General features: G+C 43.3%; 1 protein-coding gene across 1 annotated transcript; it reads left to right on the plus strand.

The window, feature by feature from the left end:
- The first annotated feature begins 5,881 nt into the window (after nt 1–5,881).
- LOC144149520 (uncharacterized) lies at nt 5,882–8,936 on the plus strand. Its single transcript, XM_077681131.1, has 4 exons — nt 5,882–6,147; nt 7,180–7,261; nt 7,731–7,817; nt 8,475–8,936. Exons 1-4 carry the CDS (start codon nt 5,986–5,988, stop codon nt 8,552–8,554), a joined length of 411 nt encoding a protein of 136 aa, XP_077537257.1. The 5' UTR covers nt 5,882–5,985; the 3' UTR covers nt 8,555–8,936.
- Nucleotides 8,937–11,504: the final 2,568 nt, after the last annotated feature.

Consider the following 11,504-nt stretch of genomic DNA (forward strand, 5'->3'; position numbering starts at 1 on the left):
TATGCTCCATCTACATCTCTCCTGATCTTGCACTTCTGAGCTCTGACTTTGAGGCGCTGGTCGACCAGCTTCCTGACCCGTACATCTTAACAGGCGACTTAAATGCACACAACTCTCTTTGGGGCTCTTCTCGCACGGATGCCCGAGGTCGCCTGATAGAGAAGTTTTTAACATCCTCTGGAGCATGCCTTTTCAACAAGAAACAGCCTACATACCATAACATAGGACACAATACATACTCAAATCTTGACTTGGCTATTGGTTCGGCAATTCTCTTTCCATGTCTTGAGTGGGGAGTGGGCACTGACCCATATGGCAGTGACCACTTCCCCACTTCACTAACATATATAGGTAAAGGCCCAAGCAGTTCATCTTACCATAATAGGTTCAATGAAGCACGAGCTAACTGGAACACATTTACAGAGACATCGCAACTACACCACACATCCATAGGACACCTACACGTTGAAGAAGCCACCGAACTCCTCACGGCGCACATCCTCGACGCCGCCGAAAAGTCCATTCCCCACGCCTCTGGTGCCACGCGCAACCAGCGGAGGCCGTGGTGGAATGAGGACTGTAGGCGGGCGCGGGAGGCCCAGAACAAGGCGTGGGGTATCCTCCGTCGGTACCCCACGTCGGGCAACCTCATTTTGTTCAAACGGGCCAAGGCGTTCGGAAAACGTGTGTGCCGTGAGGCAAAACGAGAGAGTTGGCGCACCTTCGTTACATCCATTAACTCGTACACTGACTCTCGCAAAGTCTGGACACGAATACGCAAACTAAAAGGACAACAGACACACAGCCTGCCCCTGGTTAGTACAACAGGGGAAAAACTGGAAGACCTGGCTAACACACTCGCACAACACTTCCAACACGTGTCCAGTTCAGCACACTACACGAACACTTTCCTGCAGTATAAAGCCTCTTGTGAAAAGAAGTCCCTACACGACAACAACAAATCACAGACTTCTTACAACTCCCTGTTTTCACTACATGAGCTGAGGGCTGCTCTGAGCACGTGTAAACCCTCAGCTCCAGGCCCAGACAACATTACATACACAATGATACAACACCTACACGCAGACACACTTGAAGCACTTCTACATCTATATAATAAAATATGGCTTTCGGGGCACATTCCACACTCTTGGAGGGAGGCCGTTGTAGTGGGTTTCTTGAAGGAGGGAAAGGACTCGTCGTCCCCCTCAAGTTACCGTCCAATAGCCCTGACGAGCTGCCTGTGCAAGCTCTTCGAGAAGATGATCAATCGCAGGCTCGTGTACTTCCTCGAGTACAACGGTCTTCTCGAGAGCTGCCAGGCAGGCTTCAGGGCGGGGCGCTCCACCAATGATCAGCTTGTTGCCTTGGAATCTTACATAAAAGATGCCCTCATTCACAAACAGTTCTGCATTACAGTCTTCTTTGATATGGAAAAGGCCTACGACCCGGCATGGCGATACGGCATCTTGAGTGACTTGAAGTCATTCGGTGTTTCGGGCAACATGCTTAGCACTCTTTCTAGCTACATGTCTGAACGAATTTTCCGTGTAAGAATTGGTAGTGCACTTTCTAATGTACATGTTCAGGAAAATGGCGTGCCTCAAGGAGGTGTTTTGAGCTGCACACTCTTCATAGTGAAGATGAACTCACTGCGTAAGGCATTGCCACTAACCATTTCTTGTTCAGTTTATGTCGATGATGTGCAAATATCTTTTAAATCATGTAATATGTCAATCTGTGAACGGCAAGTCCAGCTGGGCGTGAAAAAACTTGCTGGCTGGGCGGACACAAACGGCTTTAAGCTAAACCCCGTAAAAAGTACTTGCGTTGTGTTCACCCGTGTTCGCGGGATCCATGTGGACCCTGACATTACTCTAAACGGCGTGTCGATTCCTGTAAAAAAGGAGCACAAGTTTTTAGGCCTAATATTCGACAACAAACTAACATTTCTTCCTCATCTGAAAATGCTTAAGCAAAAATGCCTAAAAACTATGAATATCCTTAAAGTTGTCTCGCACCAATCGTACGGTGCAGACAAGCAGCTACTCCTGCGTCTGTATACTGCACTGGTTGGATCTCACTTGGACTACCGCAGCGTCGTATATGGGTCTGCAACGAAAACGGCACTTAAAATGCTTGACCCAGTTCTGCATTTGGGGCTTCGCCTTGCTTGTGGCGCCTTTCGCACCAGCCCTGTGGAAAGCCTCTATGCAGAGTGCCACAAATGGTCCCTGTATCACCAGAAGATATACACTGACTTGTTGTATGCCTCTAAAATCATGTCTCTCACAAATCATCCTCTTAACTCGACTATTCATGATGCATCCTCACAGCAGCTCTTTCTAAACCGCCCATCTATTCCCATGCCGTTCCCTCTCAGAGTGAGAGCAGAAGCTTCTGAGCTAGCAGTGTCATTTTCATATATCCACAAGACAGCGATCATTGATTTTACTGCACCATGGCAAGCCAGGGATGTTTCTTGTGACCTGTCCTTTGTGCAGTTCGACAAAAACAGGGCACCAAAGGCAGTTATTATGCAGCATTTCCTCTTCCTACAGGATAAGTACCAGTGTTCAGAGTTTTACTCCGACGCATCAAAGACAGCTGATGCTGTGTCTTGTGCTGCGCATGGACCGAACTTTAACATGGCAAAAAGAATGAACTCCCACAACAGCATTTTTACAGCTGAAGCACACGGCATTTTACTTATTTTAGACCACATTGTCCAGCATCAAATTCCAAAGTCCATAGTTTTTACAGATTCTCTTAGTGTTGTACGTGCACTTTTGTCTAGAAAACGCTCAAAAAATTATGTAATCAATCTTGTTTTTAAGGGCCTTATGGTGGCATACGCATCAAGTCTTGAAATAACAATATGTTGGGTTCCTGGCCATTGTGGAATAGCCGGGAATGAAACTGCAGATGAAATGGCCACTGCTGCTACACTCTTGAATTCAGTGGGCACAGCAACACTTCCGTACACAGATATGAAGCCACACATCAGACACCAACTTCACAACACGTGGCAAACACACTGGAGTGAACAGACAGATAACAAGTTACATGTAATAAAACCTCACTTGGGACCATACGCTACTGACTCACATAACAGACACATTGAAGTTACCTTAGCTAGGTTGCGGATAGGCCACACTCACGTAACACACTCACACCTGCTCACTAGCTCTCCAAGACCTGGGTGTAGCAGGTGTGGGGAGGGCCTATCCGTAGTCCACATCCTAATCACATGCAAGGCACTCGACACAACAAGACACATACACTTCAAGGAACTATACAGACAACACATTCCGTTACACCCTTCGTTGTTTTTGGGGGATAATGCCATGGTCTCTGTGCAACGCGTTTTTAAATATTTGTCTGATGTAAACTTTTTAAACCTCATTTTCTATCATGCGTAATCAAAACTGGCCCTATACACCAGCCATCACCATTGTCGTTAATTGATTTTAGTGTTATTCTGGCTTTAGTAGCCACTATTTTCTTCTAAATACTTTTGTTTTGCGCTCTTTGCCCCAGCTGGCCTTGCGCCAAAAAACTCCAACCATCATCATCATCATCAGGATCTTCGGGTTTTCGGGTAAAAATAACATGAGCTAAGAGGCTTTCCTTTCGTTCATTTTCATGGCTTACGTTTCAATGAGTGACGTACACAGCACTTTGAACATTATGTCTTGCTTTTCCGGAATAGACTTTAACGCCCGAAGCCTGCGCGAAAAACTACGACAACATATAAACTTTCGTCCAGTTGTTTGATCAGCGATGTTTTGTTATCTGCTTCTCAGAAACTTGGCTTTCCGTCAATGATAAAGATATTTTTAATATTACAGGCTACATAAGTGAATATGTTGATTGATTGATTGTGGGGTCTAACGCGCCGACGCAACGCAGGCGATGAGGCGCGCCGTAGTGGAGGGCTCCGGATTAATTTTGACCACCTGGGGATCTTTCACGTGCGCCGAAATCTCGTACACACGGGCGTTTTTGTATTTCGCCTCCATCAGAAAAGCGGCCGCCGCGGCCGGGAATCGAACCCGCGACCTCGTGCTCAGCAGCGCAATGGCTTAGCCACTGAGCCACCGCGGCGGGTAAGTGAATATGTTCATCGTTACGTTAGCAAGTATGGAGGCTCAGCTATTTATGTTTTGAATTACATGGCTTATAAATGGCGTTTCGATATAAATTTAAACGTTCCTCCTTGTGAATTTGTATGGGTTGAATTTGAAGCATCATCTTTAAAGGATAATCATTCCCATATCGTCTGTGGTGCTATATATCGATGTCCCTCCTCTGATCCTGCAACTTTTTAAGCATGCTCTCGGACATACTTCACCAACTTTCATATGAAACGAGGTCGCGGGTTCGATTCCCGGCCGCGGCGGCCGCTTTTCTGATGGAGGCGAAAAGCAAAAACGCCCGTGTGCTCGAGATTTCGGCGCAAGTTAAAGATCCCCAGGTGGTCAAAATTAATCGGGAGCCCTCCACTACGGTGCACCGCATCACCTGCGTTGCGTCGGCGCGTTAAACACCACAATCAATCAATCAATCAATCAATCAATCAATCAATCAATCAATCAATCAATCAATCAATCAATCAATCAATCAATCAATCAATCAATCAATCAATCAATCAATCAATCAACTTTCATGCGAAGAAAAAAACGCCTTTATTTTCGGTGACATTACCATTAATCTTCTCGAAGATTCAAACCACGATACCATGGAATACATCACCTTAATTTACAGCTATGGAGTTCAGTGTCTTATTACATTCCTATCAAATGCCGTAGGCATGGCACACAATCCTTGTTTGAACACATCCTGACAAATTCCAGTTGGATCTCTGAAGCAGGCGTAATTGAAACTGAAATTACTGATCATTACCCTGTCTTTATGACCACTAACCTGTCGGTTTCTGCTATCATCAAGCCATGCTTAGAACTATTTCTGATGGGGATGAATTCACACGGATTATATCAGATACTGACTAATCTGCGATACTCGATACACCAGATCCTGAAATTGCCGTGCCAATGCTTTGTCCACTACTGTGCGGGTGTCCAATCGACATTATCACGCCCCTCGTTATCCTTGGCTGTCGAACGGCTTGTTATGTTCTTTACGAAAAAAGGCAACGTGTATATAAAAAACAAAGCGCCAACCATTCAACACTCGCCTCAAAACCAGGTATGCGTGATATTGCAATATGTTATCCGTATTGCTAAAAAAGGCCAAACGAAGCTATTATGAAAACCAAATTCGGGACAGCGCAAGCAATACAAAAAGAAAATGGCAGTTGATACGGGAATTCCTTAACACACCTTACATGGGTTTTTTGTATACCCAGAGCGGGCTTGATGCGAGCTAATCAACAGAGGACAGTTCTGGTCTAGCAACCATGGTAGCCACGCGAAAAAATGGCGGGAAAATTTGCGGGTACGCCAGCCGAAATGCTACCTACCATTCTACTGCTGAACCAAACACCCTTTTTAGGTGTTATTGTAGACATCCACCTAAGGTTACAATGCCATATCTTCTCCATTTGCAAAAAGATATCATTTGGCATTCGAGCGCTGCTTAGAGCTAGACTGTACACTCTAATCCTGGTAACCCATAATGTAACTTCTAAACGGAAGTAACCTATAAAATAAAGGTTACAATGGATTCATTTTGATGTTTTCTTTATCCCAGTCCGTTCTAAAGGTTACAAGCGTGAGGTTAAAAGCGATTTATAGGTTACAATAATGATTTATAGGTTACATCAACAAAATCTGACATGTAACCTCTACGTTGTAACCTATAAAACGCCCTGTAACCTCTAACAGATGCTCGTCGTGCCTTCTCTCCCGGCGGCCGTTGATTTCTCCGTTGCATGACGGGATATAGAGAAATGGCGGCGCCGGCAGGCCCGGTGGCCGCGTTTTCGCGCCACTCGAGCCTTTTAACCGCTGTGATACCCCTACGATGAAGCGAGGATTGCTGTTACAAGACTTATTTGTCGGCGTGAGTCGCGGACGCTGCGGCGAGCCCATTTGTGACTGGAAGCGCTACACGGGCCGTTGTTCTACGACCAGCATCAAGTTCGCATGTGGGACCAATGCCCCGGCGCCAGTGAAAGCGAACTCGGTGAGTATATTCCCGTAACGGTTTCCGTGTTTTCATTGGATGTATCTTTTCGCTGGGGGCTTTTGAATTTGAAATTGCAGCATTCGAGAGGGATTTTCGTTACCTGACTGGTTGCTTTGCTGGACGGTTGTCCGCGACGGCAATCGAATGAAATCACGGGCTTGCGTTCGTTGCGTCAGACTAGAGCGGACGATCGGGAAAGCACAGATAACGGCGCCCGTGACCTGCTTTCTGCTCTGTTTGCGCGCCTTCGTCATGTGTTGAGCGTTTTGTTTACGCTGTTCGCTGCATCGGGCTCACTTGACGAGTTTTTGGCCCATGTAATTGTCAGGTAGCTTTGTTTTAATAATTGAATTTTTTCCCATTAAAGTCTTATATTATCGCGCTATTCTCTGGGTACTATAATTTTGTTTCAGTCGTCGGGAAATGTTCATTTTTCTCGCTGCATATATTCGGAATGGTGTCCATTTTATTGGTCTTGTAGTAATATATCCGGATAAACACAAGGTGTGTGCTGCAGAAAAGTAGTCCACTAAATGCTGCCCGACATTTCTAAACTCACTTTTGTCCAGCACAAGCCTCTTTGGTAAAAGTTTGCCTTACGGCACAATAAAAAGTTTTCGTATGTACAACACTCTTCATTTTTTTCATTCTTTTCCTTGAGTGGGTAAATTTGGTGTAGTCAATTCGAGACAGCGGGCCATTTCCACCATGTTCAGTGGTTTATTATTCTCATTCGCACAAATCAGTCGTTTATTTTTTCGCGTGGTATTGCAGGGCAAATGATTGTCTCGCGTGATCCTAGTGTAGTGCAATAAAGCGACTTTACAGAATGGTGGTGTGTATGAGCCAGCATGCAGGCTGCTTGATTGTTGTTTTTTGATGATACAGAAATTGTGACGAATTACACAGAGACAGGTGCAGGTGTAAAAATGGGTTCTGCACCTTCATCGGATCCTGGCTGTTCAAAAAGTGTGGTTGCATCTGGCTACCTATGCTATGACTTATCGGCACTACTGTTTTTTCTTGCAGGCAGTGTTCCTTGAGATGACAACCAGGACTCCCCTGCGCATGACACAAGTTGAAATGAAGTCTGATTTCAGCGGAAACAACGGTATGAAAATGCAATAACTAAAACACATTCATTCCAATATTCTTTGTAAAGATGGCACCCAGGCCTGCACAGAGAAAAGAATGATTCACTTGTAAAAATGCGAGGCCTTTCGTCAAGTGTTATTATGTTATATTTCGTATCTTATTTTGCCTTATGTTTGGTGACTCTTTCTATCAGTTCGTCAGTACATGAACGTTATGAATTCACATAACGATTTCCTCAGCATGGAGCTTTGTAGTTTTTCAGCAACTCTAGCTATTCTATAAGATGCGTGGTTTTGCAGAGCCAACAAGAACTTTTTTTCTAAAATAGCTCTGTAAGAAATCTCCAGTTGTTAGTGAGTGCTTGTGCTGTGTTCTTTTCTTCATCTTGTCAAGTTTGAGGTGTTCTTTCATTATGAATGTATACCAACTGCGCAGATCTAAAGCCTATTACATTTTAACCCAAATAACCCTTCGAGTGATTACAGGTACAGACCTCCTGGGAATGCCAGTTGAAGATCGGTGCAAGTTCTATACGTATCCTCTCCCACAACACATCTGGACGAAGAAAAAATGTAAGTTGGCGATTCCTTTTTACTGATAGCCGAGGAAGAAACCACCGATAAGAACACTTTCCTTAAATGAAAAACGTTTCGGCTTCCACGTGGGATCCTTGTTCAAAATGAAACTGCCCGTACAATGGGGGGGGAGAGGAGGAGGATGTTTAAGTACAGCCAAAAATGTGACGCAGGTGGCGTCAGCATCGTGAAAGCACGTTTCCTGGGTTTAGTGCGACGTTCGCCCTGTATCGTGTACTAGTGATTCCACTTGAAGGCGCGGAACCGTTTTTGTTTTCTCTTTTGCAAATGTATGTCAGTTTATCTCGTAGCCCAAAGTTTCTGCCTGTTCTGGGTGAGCATGCAGAAACATTTCGCGAGATAAACTGGAACACGGCACGATTAAAATTCGGGAAGGTTGGCCGGTATGACTACAACGTGGCTTCGCGTTGTTCTGAACAATGCGGCCAAATTACTCTCTGTAGCGATTACTGAAATGATGTGAAATTATTAGGAAAGGCCCTAAATCACTCCTCTGGTGTGGCCTTTCATTTCATTCCTTGGTCTCCGTCTTCATTTCCGTGCAATATATTTTTCGTACTTCAAATACCTGTGGTTTGGTGTGAGGGGCTTATGGTTGCACTGGATTTTTTCTTTTTCTGAAATTTTCTGTAGATGGCTCTTCAAGGTGGGTAAATCCAAGTGACGGCCCCTCACATATATACCTCCATCTGCGGCAGCAGGGAACAAGATGACCGCGGGAAATCTTCAGCGTGCCCTGATTTTGTGCCTGCTTGTGTACCACGTAAATTGCGAAGCTTATCCCTGAGTTTTTCCAAGTGCCTTTTTTCATGCAGGAAATTATAGATCCCATTTAAAGTTTGTCCAAAAGACAGATTGCAATCGGCCTAGAAACTTGTTAGTGCTGCATAATAAACGATAACTTGGCGTGGGAATCACAACTCAGGTGAAACTGTAAAGAGGAACCTAAGAGGGAAGTGTAAAGATGGATTCGTAAAGACGAGTGAACTCCAAGTGTAAAATTAGACTGAGTGAAACGGAGAATATAGGGAAAATAGCCATAAACACTGCTTTGTATGAAAAAGTGAATTTGTAATAAATGTTCTTTCTACTTTCCCACATTCTGTGTTTTTTTCTGTGGGGAACCATGACAAGAACGCTGTACTGGGAAAGTGCACCCCTGAGAACCATCTTATAAATGTAGCTCAAGCTCGAATTCGTCTGAAATTGTTTGTGTAATATAAATAATTTGTATATTTGGCCATGTTTGTGAAGCTGTTCACTCAAAATTTATTAAATAGGTTTAATAAGGATATATGAATAAACCGCATGTTACCTGGAAGTCAAAGCAACATAGGAAACACCAATTCGCCCAGGAATCCGCAGTCGTCTAATACTCATTAAGGAACGATAATAACATTGGGGTGGTTCGCAGCTTTGCTTTTTAATAAATAGCCCACAGGTGTTTCATAATAATAAATGTCTATGTTCAAAACTACTGATGCCAAGCTTCTGGAAATGTGCTCCTCTTAAATGCGCAAATATGTGTGCATGTACTGCCATTCTCTTTTTATAATCACGGCCTAGGTCGTCAGACAAGCATTTTTGGCTTAAGGCTATGTTATCAAAACTTTGGCGTCCTTTTGAAGTATGCTATCAAGTGCATGTTTCCACTCAAGCTTGGTTTCACTAAAGCCTAATGTTGTTTAGCTAAAGCTCAATTTACCAAAAGACCTATCATGCATGTTTGAAATTGATACTGGTTTCTTAAACTGCACAAAGCTGATGCAAACATCAAATTTAGTTATGCCTGTTTATAAGACTTAAGCGTTGCCAATACTCACGAAGATTTTTGGGTGGCAACCTGGGTAACGATTATCGAACAGGTAATGCAATGCATATATATTAAGAGAACATTTTCAAGCTTTTTGGCACTGCTGTTTTAGGAATTATAAAAGTAACTTCTCTTTTAGCCCCAGCCGTGTGGCCGGCAGTTTATTCAAGGGACGAAAAAAAGACACCCGACGCAAAAGTTTAGACGACGCAATGGGCAGCATGGTCGCACATATCTTCCACTAACGCGATGTTTGTTTACCACGCGGGAAAAGCGCCTTCGGGGTGTCGCCACAGCGGCGCCGGCGAAAGCGCGCCTGGCGCGCAACATCACACCTTCCAATTTGTGTGGGCTTGGACGGCGGTAGATGTAACTTATATAAAGGTATACATGCTGAAAGCTGCAAAGTAACCCATAACTGCGTAACCCTTACGTGTATACGTATATAAAGGTTACGAAGATATAGGTTACATTTGTACCTTATAAATTATAGGTTACAAAAATTCGAAAATGTATACCTCTATTAAGGGTTACCCAGCTTAGAGTGTACTTAAAGCTAGATAGTACGAAAACACTGTTGGATTTAAATTATGCATTTATTCATAGCCACTTCAATTATTGCATGACGTCATGGGGTCGATCGTATAAAAATAACCTTTGGTCATTAGAAAATCTTCAAAAACAAGCAATGCGTATAATAACGTTTTCCCCCAAAATGTCACCATCTATTCATAACTTTACTCAACTTAATATATTACCTTTGCCCAAGATGTATTTGTATAGCGTTGGAGTTCTGTTTTTTGAAGTGCTGCATAGCCTCCTAGATCTTGACATTTTTCCTCGACACATGTTAACCAACCCTAATTGCACTTAATTTTCCTCTCCTCAGAACTTGTTATTGTCAAACGTAAGAACTAATTATGGCAAACCTAATCTTTTTTTTTCTGCTGTTTCTTTCTTGAACGACGTACCACTGGAAATAAAGGTAGTTAGCTCGCTTCAACCCTTCAAAAGAAAATTGAAAATGTTCTTAGCTACTCACCAGTAATTCGTAGAAATATTTTACTTGTGTGACATCTTTCCTTCTTGTTCTGTTGTCAATTGAGTCCAATTTTCCAATTTTTTCCACAATGGGTTGTATTTTCTATAATTTCCCCTTCTTACACGATGCTTTATAAGATTTGTACAACGTCTGCAATACTTACTGGTTGTATCGTGCTCACAACTTGTTATCTCCAAAACATCTATCATAGGAGGCCCCATTTGTGGTTCGGAAACCGTGGGACCTTCTCCTGTAAATTCCCCGAATGTTATTACATTCTTGTACTTTTCTGAATAAATTTGAAAAAAAAATTGAAAGAATTTGAAAGAACAGTGTAGTCCGCCTATCTTTACGCATGCCAAATCAGAAGGCCCAAGAAATGACACATTCTCTTTATAACCTTACCGAGAGCAGCAGAAACTGTACATACACAAACGTCAAGAACGACAGTGCCCAGTTATTTGTATTTTCGCCACATATTCTCGCGTTAGTGCACGTCAGATACTAAACTTGTTTACATTATTTGTAGCCACAGAGGGTGTCCCATAAGTGTAAAAAGGGTGTTGGGAGGCTTCTTGAATTTCAACACCCTTTTTTGTAGCTCTACGCAAACTTTGTGTGTAGAAGATGCTATCGAGCAACTTCAACACCCTTGGTTCCTCGTAGGGTGTTGAAAAGGTATGGAAATGGTGCTAAGCCGTTTATTGAAGAAAGACATAAATGCACGTATAACAGGTTGAAGGTGAAAAACCAGCGAAATAGACGGAAGACGTAGAAGAGACGAGACAACACACACGTATAACAGCTT

The sequence above is a fragment of the Haemaphysalis longicornis genome, unplaced genomic scaffold, assembly GCF_048455015.1.
Source record: "Haemaphysalis longicornis isolate Haplotype H1 unplaced genomic scaffold, Haemaphysalis longicornis Haplotype H1 scaffold_8, whole genome shotgun sequence".
NCBI classification, from domain to species: domain Eukaryota; kingdom Metazoa; phylum Arthropoda; class Arachnida; order Ixodida; family Ixodidae; genus Haemaphysalis; species Haemaphysalis longicornis.